The sequence below is a fragment of the Aphelocoma coerulescens genome, chromosome 1A, assembly GCF_041296385.1.
Source record: "Aphelocoma coerulescens isolate FSJ_1873_10779 chromosome 1A, UR_Acoe_1.0, whole genome shotgun sequence".
NCBI lineage: Eukaryota > Metazoa > Chordata > Aves > Passeriformes > Corvidae > Aphelocoma > Aphelocoma coerulescens.
This window is the reverse complement of record NC_091014.1, coordinates 52,658,476-52,671,072: the sequence shown is the minus strand read 5'-3', so window position 1 is coordinate 52,671,072 and position 12,597 is coordinate 52,658,476. Positions and strand designations below refer to the sequence as shown.

The 12,597-nt window shown below is 45.2% G+C and overlaps 1 protein-coding gene across 4 annotated transcripts in view; it reads left to right on the top strand.

Moving 5' to 3' along the window:
- Positions 1-1,437: 1,437 nt before the first annotated feature.
- ZC3H7B (zinc finger CCCH-type containing 7B) overlaps positions 1,438-12,597 on the top strand; it is a 48,076-nt gene continuing 36,916 nt past the window's right edge. For all 4 annotated transcript variants that reach the window (XM_069002692.1, XM_069002689.1, XM_069002690.1 and 1 more), the window contains exons 1-5: positions 1,438-1,712; positions 7,941-8,001; positions 9,912-9,945; positions 10,323-10,520; positions 12,036-12,194. In XM_069002692.1, coding sequence (XP_068858793.1) covers positions 7,949-8,001; positions 9,912-9,945; positions 10,323-10,520; positions 12,036-12,194 — 444 coding nt within the window. In that variant the 5' untranslated portion in view covers positions 1,438-1,712; positions 7,941-7,948. The remainder of the gene's footprint in view (positions 1,713-7,940; positions 8,002-9,911; positions 9,946-10,322; positions 10,521-12,035; positions 12,195-12,597) is intronic.

Genomic DNA, 12,597 nt, shown 5'->3' with positions numbered 1-12,597 from the left:
CAATTCACAGCCTATATTTCATAAATTATCAGTTTGTTGTGTTGACAATGCTGCCAGAAGCCAATCCTACTCAGTATAGTCAATCCTATTCTTTCCAATCCTACTCTTTCCTTTTCTGATCAACATGTTTTAAATACTAAGAAAGTTTAGTACACTTCAGATGTTACCTTCTATCTACCTTTTAATCTTGTCAGAGTTACAAGGTGACATTCTTTTGGGTCACTGTAAATAGAGAAGTGAGACACTCAGGAGTAAACATGTCACTGATTACATTGGAAAAAAGCTGGTAATTTAAGCCAGTGTCAGTCTGGAAATTATTAATCTAATGGTAGACAGAATCCTTTCAGGAGAGGGAAACTATTCTGCCAGGGAGGCTGTACTGAGAGATGAGCATAAAACTCATTCCAGAGGGTTATTTGAAGTTAGTGATAGTGCAGCTGGGTGGGGATGGGTGACCCCCCCCCCCCCCCCCGCCATGAGGTGGTCTGGGTATCTTCACAACCTATGGAGATTCAGTTCACTTTCTGGAAATATTGAGGGATTTGGGATGAAAACAAGCCAAAACTCTGATTCCAAAAAGAGTCTAAACTCACATGTCTATACATAAATATAAAAATATATATGCATCTACATACATATAATATATATGTAGATTGTATAATACCCAATCATATAAAATGTAATATTAATATGGTTTATGTATATACACATGCTGCATATATGCAGTTACAAATATATATAACATGTGTGTATATGTATAAAATATATGTAGATCGTATAATACCCAATTGTATAAAATATAATATTAATTGAGATATAGATTTTTTTTTGTTTGAGTTTGGGGTTTTCTTAGCCTTTTTTGTTTTTTGGGGTTTGGAGGGCGTTTGGTTTTTTGGGTTTTTGTTTGTTTGTTTTGGTTTTGGTTTTTTGTTGTTTTTCTTTTTAATTGCATATTTCTTTCCACCCAAAGATTTATGTTTTCAGACGATCTTATATACAGGGACCCCCTCAGCAGTGCAGTGTGGAGTAAGTAAGGTCTGGCTGGAGCAGATAATTGCTCTGCCATCAGCGGTAGCTCTGGCCCCCGTCCAGGGAACATAAACGGGTGGGCAGAAGGGTCACTGCTTCACGTATGTGATAATCCCGGGGGGGGGTCTCATAATTCAGTTCCTCGCTGCATTCACATGCATGCAATCCCTCTGCAGAGGCAGATTTGCTTTCTCTTGGAATATATTTTTTTATATCAGCAAAGACAACCAGGAAGAAGAAAAGGTTGCATTAAAATTAGAACGGAGAGTCGACTGCTGAAGCGCTTTATTTTTTAGTTGGTTTTTTGTTTTTTTTTTTAAAGCCTAAGTCACCTTAAAGAATCTCAAAACCAGCCACAAGGGAAAGATCTGTGAGCTTTTGTAATGGAAAGCGGTAGCCTCTAGGGCCCAGAGGATATGCGGGGAGGCATTTTCTCTTGCTGGTGCAGCTGAGAGCGAGCGAGAGAGAGCGAGACCTGGAAATGAAAGTAAAGAGATCAGGAGGCACATGGAGGGAGCTGCAGGGGCAGCCGATCCAGAAGCAGAATGCTGCCTTCTATAATTAAATAGCACTTACTATTATTATTACTTCTAGTAATAATACATTAATAATATCTCTAGTAATACAATACCATTTATCAAGGAAAGTTTATACGTAGTGTGGGGGGGAAAACCCGAGGAGAGGTGAGTTCTTTGTTATTATTTTGGGGGGATTATTTTTGTCTTAAATCAATTCTGTACGTGTGTGTGTTTGTGTATGTAGAAAGAGGTGGACTTGAGAAACAAGAAATTCTGGATGTTGCTTCATTAGAAAGTAAAGGTTTCAGAGAGTAAACTGCATAGATGAAAGGTTGTGTAATTGGAAATTTAAGAAAAAAGTGGTAAAAATTAATACGGGTGAGATCTTGAAGCTAAACCCTCTTCCGCCAAAAATGTGGGGTTTGCAAAAAAAAAAAAAAAAAAAAAAAAAAAAAATTGTCAAAGATCCTAATCCCACCCCCTGGAAAAAAATGTGGTAGTAGTCTAAAATTGGATAGCTAGGGGAAAAGCCCCTGGGTTTATATGGAAAACTTAGTATTAATCGCGTTTGTGCCTGTTTGTGTTTTGTAGGTTCGAGATGTGTGTTCTGGTCTGTATTTAGGCTGCAGTTTCACCTTCTTGTTTGGTACAAACCCCATGAAACGGCAGAGAAGCCCTTTGGAATTGCTTTTTAGAGGCACCTCCGTAGGGTCTTCTAAAGTTTATCAAATAAGAAGACTGTGTTTTGGTTTTATTTGGATTTTGTTTGTTTGTTTTGGTTTTAATTCTTTAATGTTTTATACAGTTTCCGGGTGGCAGGGGATGTTATGTGTTGGGTTTTTTTCTTCTTTTTTTTCCTCTTAAAGCTGCCTCCCAGACTCTTGGAGATGCGTGATTTTTATTTAAGCGGATGGGGGGTGGGGAAGGAGGAAGAGTATGTTTTGGTTTGTTTTCCTTTTCCCGGGAAGCTTGGATGTCTCCTGCCGCGGGAGACCCCTCCCAGCACGGCCGCGTTGGCGGGAATGCCGGGCTGCCGGCGTCCGGCAAAGCCGCGGGGGTGCGGGGGGCGCCGCCGGCCCCTCTCGGCTCCAGCGGCCGAGGTGGCGCCTCTCTCAGCGGCGGCCTCTACGCAAGGCCGGGGATCGGCGGCCTAGTGCTGGCAGTGGGGAAAGGAGGAGAGCGAGGGCTCCCGCGCCACCCGTGTGGGAACCAGCCCCGGGATTTAGTTTTTCAAATGAGGCAGGGGAATGCGAGCTGGGTGGGTAGGAAACCAGGAGCAAATAGCTTAGGGAAAGGCAGTCACCCCACAGCCCTCTCCTTACTCCTTGGCTGCGCTGCAGTGGGGGCAGGAGGAAGGGTGGCCTGTGGTACATGAGGGTGTTATGTGTGGAACACAAGGCTGAAGGAAGTGGAAAATGGGGTCATGGGGGCTGAGGTGGTAAATTGAGGCTTTTAGCCCCCACTGCCATCCCCCTCTCAGGGAAACTTAGAGTCACTGCTTTTATTTTCACTGAGGCACCGGTGAGCTGGTTGTTGCTACCTTGCTCTGCATTCACTAGGTGCAGTGAATATTGCTGGGTGCAGCTGGTGGCACCCCAGTGACCCCAGTGGTCCTACAGAGCAGGAGTGGCACTAGTGGGGTGCTGGGATGTGAGATGGTGGCCATGGAAGTACCTTAGGGTAGCCAGTGCGTGGAGGGACAGAGGAGTCCGGCCTGGTGGGCACAAAATAGCGGTGGGAAAGCTGAGAGCTCTTGGCTGTGAGAAGCAGTCAAACCCATGGCAGAAAGCAGCTGCAGGAGTGAGCAAGAGCCCAGGTTTGTAGTGGGCTCTGCAGTTTGTCCTTTGCTTGACATGTGCCTGGTTATCTGTTCTGCTGTACCACTGAGGTGGCCAAACTGCAGCCATGTTTCAGACCAGTGTATCCTGGAGCCTTTTTCCTGGGAGCTGCAGTCTCAGCTCTACAACCTGCCACTTGCATCTCAGTGTACTTATTTCTGGCTGAAATGTTACAGTCAACGCCTGGAAGTCGGTCAAGTGTCAACTCGTCATCTCAGAAATACAGTATGAAAAACTTTGCCCAAATTCAACTCTGGCAGGGTTATGAATAACATCCATGTTCTTGATAAGATAAATGCAAGTCTTTCAGTTCATCTCGTGTTTCTACCATCTACCCATCTAGAGGATATCCATGCAGTTTGTGATTAAGTCACCTAGTTCACTGGCTGATGCGTCTTTCTGAAGGCAAGAAAACCATTTTACTTGACTGTAGTATTTATTCCTGTCTGGCAAATGGTTTGTAATTTAGTGACGAACTGTGAATAAAGTTCTCTCTAGATGCTGGACCAGAGAGGATAAATGTCTCTGGACTGAAAGGATAAGAGCTTTGTAGTGGAGATATAAATACTCAGGATTTGCTGGTGATTTGAGTGGACACGTCTGGACAGAGAGATTTGGTTGGGAGGGAGAAAAGGGACGCTTAGACACAGTGCTTCATAAAATGTTTTCTACTGTGTTTCTAAAAATATTTGAAAGACCAAGAAAACAAAAGCTAAACAGGCTTTGCACTTAAAATTAATTATGCAGTAGCTGTGGTAGAGTGTGCAGCAGAACTGAAGTGTTGCTCATGTGGGTGGCTCACTCTGTGTTGGGTTTGCTGGTGTAACAAGTGCATGGCTTGGTCTGAGTGTTAAATGAAACACTGTGAAGAGGCTGGAACGATGAGGGGAGACAGAAATGACTGAGTTTGCTGATGAGGTGGTGGGGGAGGAGGTGTGAGGAACAAAAAGAGAAGTCTGAATGGCAGCCTCCTGCAGTGGTTGGGGCAGGCAGGACAGGTGAGGGGTCTGCCACGTGTGAAGGAGATTGCTGGTGTGGAGTGACATCAAAGAGCAAAAAAAGGTAGTTGTTCCTGAGAGGTGTGCAAGAAGTTGTTGGGGCGGCAGCACATGGTGTACACTTTGAAGGTGTTGCCATGACAGGATGAATCTCATGTGAAAAGTCATGACATAAATCTGGAGGTATGACAGACCTTTAGCAGAGAAAGCTGGTCACCCACTTGCCAGGAGGGAGGAATGTGGGGCAGTACCAGGAAGCAACAGTCTAGAGGGGAGATCAGGCCTGTGGTTTATGTCTGAAGAAGTCAGTGGAGGGTTTTGGGTTGAAAAGCATTCAATCTGGAAGATGAGTGTAGAACTGCGGAGCATAAACAGCATGCAGGGCACAGAAGGTTGCTTTTTACAAGGGTTTTGTAGCAAGGATCAAACTGTAGCTGTGTATTGTGGGACTTACAGAGATGCAATGGGCTGGTCAGCCATCCCCATGAAGCAAGGGTGGAGATACTCATGTTGGATGCAGTGGCAATAGTGGTGAGGAGAGAAAAAACAGAAGGGGAGCTTTGGGATGCAAGAAGAGTTGGTAAGTCTGGAAAGGAGACATTCTGTAGCCATTCCCAGTAATCCTTTGGCTGCACTCCAGGTTTAGGTCAGTAATGTTTGAATGCCCTTCTCTCTGGGCAAGCAACAGTAATCAGTTCTTGCTGTAACACAGACCCACATCCTGCTGTGTAGGATGTTTTAGTGGCGGGATCAGGGTAGCTGTGAGAACAGGTACTGATCTCTTCTTCACTCCTTGCAGAGTGTTTTAAAGGCTGAGCTCAGAAACAGAAATAGACCATGTGTATGAGAAGCTTTTCAAGGTGGTGATCTGTTTTGCGGATATACACAATTGTAAAGGTGTGCCACAGCATTTTTGGAATGCTCCATTGACTTTGTGATGGCCAGCCAGTGTTCAGCTGTTCTCCCCACAGTCGTCAATAGTCTCCCTTTTCATCAGAGATGTGGGCTGCTGCTTCACTTCCCTGACTTTTGTTTCCTCCAGTATGACTCGTGTCAGGGAGCAGCAGGAGCAGGGCTGCACCTCCAGCAAGGACAAGTGAGTAGCTGAAGGTGATGGCAGTCACCAGCAGTGCCCTCACTCACAGGGTACAGTCCCACCACACCTGAACAGTGTAGGCAGAACTAGATGCCAGTAGCAGTGGTCCATCCACAGTCCCAAGGAAGATGAGGTGATGAAGGTCCACCCAGTGAGTCCAGTGGTAGGAGTTGGTGCCAGAGACAGGACTGGAGACAAGCTGCCTGCAATGGAGGTCTGAGGTTTGTCCCAGAGATAGAACTGAGGACAAGTTCACCTACAGCATAGCTCAGACAAGGCAGGACCTGGACCTCAGTTGAAATGGAGCTCCTAGACCGTGGACAGAGGGGCATAGGTGGGGGTCCAAGGTGAGGCTGTTTGGAGTACTTCAAGCCTTTAGTGTATTCAGGGACCAGACAGCTAGAAATTCTTCCTTCCTCCCTGTGCTCTCCCCATGAGCCTTTGGGAGGGTCCACTTGACTCTTTTGCCTTCTACCCCACAGTTCCTCTCTTGTCATTTCTTGTGGAGACTCTTTCCTCACTCTTGTCTCTGATGGCCCTCACAGTTCTCCTACAGTGCTCTGCGGTGGCTCTGTCCTCTTTCATGTCTTTCACTGCTGTCTTTGTGGAAATGGTTCCTACTGCTCCTCTTCTGCTTCTCTGTTCTCTCTTACTTCCTCTGTATTTGCGGAATTTCTTACAAGGAGAAAAATTGAATGAATTACCTCTCCCTCCTTGTCCACCTCTTAAGCCTGTCTGCCTGTATCATTAGTGATCATATTAACCTCACAATCTCCTTGTTAAATTTCCTTCTTTCTTCCTGATTGCTCATTATCCAGGCTATTTATGAATCAATGTAGGCCTTCTGTTAGTGTTGTTCTGAAGTATATCAGCTCTTCTCCATCACTTCTGTTAAATGCCTTTGTAGAGATGCTGATCATCCCTCACTTTGTCTGTTGGCTTTCCCTTTCTTGCTGCACTGCCCATCCTGTTCCAAGTTCAGCTGCTTAAAATCTCCTACCTGCTGCTTGAACCAGATTGCTCCCAAATTTAATGTCTGATGACTTACAAACTTCAGTGTCACTTTCAAGCTCTTGCTTCCTTCTGCTGCCTCTTTTTTCTGGTCTTTCTCTCACTCCAGTCTTTCCCCCTTCCCCCAGTTCTTCTTGGTAAAGGGCAGGTATCAATTCTACATTTTGCGTGGCACAGAGCACAATCAATAAGGGCTTGCTGAGTTGTCAGGATTGATTTTTATGTACCTTAAAGGCCCCTTCACCCTGTTCAGACTGAGTCTGTCATTGATACTGCAAGATATCTTAGAATGATAGGGATGGTCTTAATGTAAAAGGGAGCTGGATGATAATGCTCTCCAAGTTGTTGTAATGTAGAGGTGGAGCAATTACTTTAGTTTCTCTTGCACCTTTTCAGAGGTGGTCCTGGGATGGGAAGGTACTATGTCTTCATCTCCATCTCATATCTCATCTCATCTCATCTCATCTCATCTCATCTCATCTCATCTCATCTCATCTCAGTGTTTCTGTACTTGCTGCCTCTGTCCCCAAGTTCCTATTCCTCAAATGCTGAGCATTATTTGTGGTCACAGCTGGTTGATGTGAAATTTGCTATCACCAGCAACTCAGTTTTGTCACAAAGTGTCATCCTTTCTCCCCTTCATTATTATTTTCTTGTGTGACAGACCTGTGTACCTTGGAGAAAGGTCACTGAGGAGCCATTCCAAAATTTGCTTCCGAACTGCAGAGGATGAAGTGCAGATAACTCTTGAGCCTTCCTAAGGTGCTGCCCACCCCAGCTTAAAACGCTGCAGGATAGGGCTCTGTTCCCACACCAAAGAAGTGCTCCCCAGTCTGTGCTGCTCTTACCGGCTGATTTTAGGCATGAAATCCCCATTGCACAGATTCAGTGCTGTCCTTTTATGTGGACTACAGCAAGCAATTCCATCTCCTTCCTTTGCATCTCCCTTTGTGCTGTACCTCCATATACCTTATGTAGATAACTTGTTTCGTGTGCTGTGCAGTAAACCAGTTTAAATCTATCCCAGATAAATAGTGGTCAGAATTGCTTATCATGGGAGGGTCTCGGCACAAATTCCTGAAATGACTGCCAGTGCAGGCAAAGATGGTGTTGGGTTTCTTCCCTTTCCTAGAAGGCAGTCATGATAACAGTTGGTTCCCATTGCTTTATTTACTGGCAGCCTAAGCAGAGAGCTCAAATTGGAGTAGTTCTTCTTTGCCCATGTATCCTGTCAGTGGCATGTGAGAAAAAGCAGATACTTGGTAGTGAGCTGCTTGCCGTGCTGTATCTGCAGTGTGGATAAATCATGGGCTTCGCTGTTCAGGGCATCTCGTCTGGAACATTTTGTTAGTAGTAAATTCAGGCACAAACAAAATACTGTGCTGTTTAATTGCCAGAAAGACCTAAAATGACTCACTTTGTGTTGTTTCTTTTTCTTCTTCCTCTGCAGCAACTATAATGGAGAGGCAGAAGAGAAAACAAGAAATAGAGAAAGGACTTCAGTTCATTCAGTAAGTGGACAACCTCAGTGTTCCATGTGGATTTGGGGGCAGTTTTCTTTCTATCGAGGATTGCAGGAACTGAGTTTTTCCTATTCACTGCTTTGAGTTTGCTGCATGGGAAAGAGATACTGTCCTGAGGATTTTCACTGTGATTTTTTGGGGTGTTTCTTGTCCTGTTAGCTCCCTAAACTTGAAATTCTGTCATTTTAATATCCTTTGGTTTTGCCCTCCACTGGAGTTCCAGGGTGATCTTTATAGTCAGCCTAATGCTAATAGTGCTTGGACCTTCTACATCATCTTCAGCATGAAGATCTCAAAGTGCTCTCTCAACAAGGTTATCCCACCTTTGTTAGGAAGGGAGATAGTGTTTCAGTTCTGTAGGTGGGGAAACAAGGTACATAACTTGTTAGGTACCCCATACGGTACCTATAGGAAAAATAGATGACCTGGGCTCTTTTACAGTTGCCAGCCTGGTAGATGTCTCAGATCGCTTTTCTATGAATATCACGTGGCCTTGTAGAGCTTGAAGTGGTTGCTTATGTAGTAGTTACAAATCCAAGTACTTCTTTATAAAATAAAGTAGTATTTTTCCCTCCAGCGTTTGAGTTAGCAGAGGTCTCAAACTCAGGTCCAGGTTCCATGGTGAGTAAGGCAGTAGTAAGATTTTAATCAGATTGGTTTGGGGTTTTTTAAATTCTGCTTTGAGTCCTGAAATTATTATGCCTGAAATCTGTGCCTCTACAGTAGGAAACTCCCCCAAATCTTCCATGTTACATATTTGTATCCTGTAATATGGCCATGATATTTTCATCCCAGTCTAAGACTAAATGGGGCTGATAACCCAGTTTTGGAGAGGGAATTGTGAGATTTACGTTGGTAGCACTTACAAAAATGCACAAGATTCTGGGGAAGAAAATATTGAGAAATATGAGGTATAGTTCTTGCATCTGGGGTTTATCTTGCACTCTGAACCAGGAACAGTGCCGTATGTTGGTTTGTTTTGATGCAAAAGAGGGAGTCCAAGTTTGTAAGCAGCATGAATGTTTCTTACAAAGCCATGACATTTCCTGTACTTAGTTTTAAGGAGTGATTAGATGAAATCTTAAAAATGTATGTTCTGTAATCAGTAAGATCATGCATGCACTGTAGGTGAGAAAAGCTGTGAAAGGTGCTAAGGGTTCCTCTAGAGCCAGTTGATTTGTCCTTGAAGAGAAAAAATAAATATACATGGACCAAGCCTGGATGAATTGGGTGGTCCAATTTGAAGAACAGCACCTTTCTCTTAAGTCTCAGTGCTGTTGTGGGGTAGGTGTTATCCACACAAGCACTGCCAGTGTTTGTGGCACAGCCCTGGCCAAGAGAGTTGGAGTTAAATGGTCTCTTGAATCTGCACTGTTTTCCCCCTTCCTTTTGTGGGGTAGGCCTAAAGGCATGTGGCTAAGTTAAGGCAGAGAAAACTGATTGCATTTATCTCTGTATGTCTCTGGTTTCACAAAGGATTCGAGGAGGTCTTGGAGTGCCACTCTGGTGCCTCTCATTTGAGCCAGCTGCACATAAAATACACTTGTATTCTTCATGGCAGTCTCTCATGGGACTTTATTAAAGATGGGTTTTTTAGGTGACTGTCAGAAGGCACACTACAGAGTATCGTGTATGCACAGAAAGTAAATGAGAATAAGACTCCTCTAGTCTCAAATCCCTCTGAGACTTGACCATCACTTGACACCACTGTGACTGTCACTGAGCATAATGCTCCCTAACTGTGTTCTCTTTGCCTCAGCTGTCTTTGCAGTGATAAAATGTTCAGTAACTTACTGAGATCACCAACACAGGACCAGAAAAATGATTTCTTCATCAGACAAAAGCCCTCCTTTGAATGGATGCCTGTTTCATGAGTATTTTCTCTTCTTTTTTTTCAGGTCCACATTACCCCTAAGCCAAGAAGATTATGAGGTAATGGAGATTTTGTTTGTTGACACTGGGAGCCCTCTGGTTAGCAAGATTTGTTCTGTTGCACAGCCATTAGTTTACGTGCCAAAAGTGAAGAATGTAGGATGGTCTGTCACAATTTGCCTGTGACTTAAAGTTTTAAGTTTCTGATGATGACAACTTTCAGGGAAAGGAGAAGACACTTGATGTTCAAGAAGAATGGGGATTTGACTGGATTATTCTCATCTACCAAAAATCCTGATGTTTTACAGGAGAGTAGGGATGCAGGAGTATCTTAGTGGGCAGGAAGTTTGCTAAAAGATATGGAAAGGAATGGGAAACTGGGAAACCTCTCCTGTCTCTGAATATCCACTTGAGTCTGTTCTCTCTGTGCTGCCTAGGCCTTTTTGCAGAAGCTGGTGAGAAACTTGTTTGCAGAGGGCAATGACTTGTTCCGAGAGAAGGATTTCAAGCTTTCCCTGGTGCAGTACGTAGAAGGGCTGAATGTGGCGGATTACGCAGCCTCCGATGAGGTGACCATCCCAAAGGAACTCCTCTGCAAGCTACATGTCAACCGAGCTGCCTGCTACTTTGCCATGGTGAGTGCTTTGATGTTGGGGTGACCCAGCCCACTGCAGGGCTGGGGCAGCGTGCCAATCAATCCCAGCCCCTCCCCTGGATCCCCGAAGAGTCAGACTCAGGGGGCGGCTCAGAAGCCTAAGCTGCACCCCCTGGGCAGTGCCTGGGTCCAAGCTGCCTCTCTCGCTTCGGGAAAATTCTCTGTTACTCGGTCGTTCATTGGTTCTCTGTTATAACTCCGGCCTCTCAGTTCCCCCCCCCCCCCCCGTCCCGCAGTGGTTCTTGTTACATTGTATCCTCCCCCTGGCTTGTAACTCATTGGTTGTTTTCCCTTTTCACCGGGGTTTTCAAATTCCCTATAAAACTGAGGACAAGGCTCCAAGGAGCCATCCCATTGATTCCCATCAATCCAACCTCATCATCATCCCATCGCATTAAACCTGTTAGAAGCCAGACCTGAACCTGAAGCCTCTCTCTTCCTTCGTCTCCAAGCTAACGTGAGCCATCCCATTGGCTCCTGCCGTGTTTCCTCTGCATAGAAGCCTCAGCTAGCTAGCCCAGCCAGCAGCTCTTTTCCTGATCCCGAAGTCGCTTCTGCGACGGGCAGAAGTAACGCAGCTGGACTCTCTCTGACCTGGGGCACGCCAGAGCTCGTGCCTCGAGCACCAAACGCTGCGTTACTTTCCCAAGTCGTCCCCAGGAACCAGGGGAACATCATGGTTGCAGTGCTGTGCAGCTGGAAAAGATGTCAAGAGGCGTTTCAGGTGGTTTTGTCTGCTCCCTGTTCAAACTGGGGGAGGCAACAACACACAGAAAAGTCTGGTATCTCCTCACAATTGCACTGTGTCTTGTGAGACCAGAGGAAGGATGTGAGGAGGGGGGGCCAGGCCTAAGATACTGACAGTGCAGTTCTGGTCCACGTTGGTGAGGAGGTAGTACCATCCAGTGTCTTCCGGTATTGAGCAAGTATTTTTCTGGAATACTGTTTGAGTATTGCTCTGGAGGCTCTTGCCTCCTCCTGTGAGACACTGGAAGACAGTAGAAAGTCTTTGGGTCTTGAGGGAGCTTGCAGCATACACATGGAAAAGGATTCTGAAATACCCAGGCTCTAAAAGGCTGCGTGCTTCCATTTTACTAAGGCATATAACAGCTTTCCTTTATGGCACAACCCCAGAGCAGGCCCATCCTGTTTGTAATGACACTGAGTCCCCTGAAAATTAGCAAGCAGTCACATAATTAAAGATTTTCAAGTGTAACATGCCCAGGGTAGAGGGGGAGGCAAGATAAGGTTGCTCAAGCAGCCTTAGTTCTGTCATTCACTGACTTTGAAGTGTTTTGAATTTTGCAAGATTTAACAAAATGTTCTGTTAACGTAGGTGTGTTTGCACGCTGGTCTGTGCATGAGGTAACATATGTACTTCCACCTGCTGCCTGTATTCCTGTTTTCTTCTGAGAGATAGAACATTTGCACTCACAGAGAAGGAGGAGTTAGTCTGCTGTGCCTCAGCTGACTCCAGGTGGTCTATTCCATGCAGGGGTTGTATGAGAAGGCGCTGGAAGACAGCGAGAAGGCTTTAAGTCTCGACAAGGAGAACATCCGAGCGCTATTCCGGAAAGCCCGTTCCTTAAATGAACTTGGAAGACACAAAGAAGCATATGAGTGCAACAGCACATGCTTGCTGTCCCTCCCACATGTAAGTTTCTGACATACAACTCATCTTGGTTTTTGTGGCTCACAACCTTCCTCTCCTCAACGTGCTTAGTGTGAGGGCAGAGGATGGTGGAAGAGGAATCTTGGCTGTTCCCAAGTACATGCTTATGCCCAGAAATTCTGCCTCTCTGACTCAAAGATGTTTGTCTTCACATGTTTCTTCAGGCCAAGTCACCTCTTACAGACAGTGCCAACCAGGGACACCAGTTAGTGACAGCAGGTTCATGGTCTGTTTGTGAAAAGCAAACCCCTGTCCTAACAAAAGGTGAACTAAAGCCATGAGAGTGTTCTAATTGGCTGCTTTTATATCTCTAATGGAAGTGACTAGGAGCATGGGATAAATGGGAACTGGAGCTCTGGAAAGAAAATATGTATGGTTTTCCTGT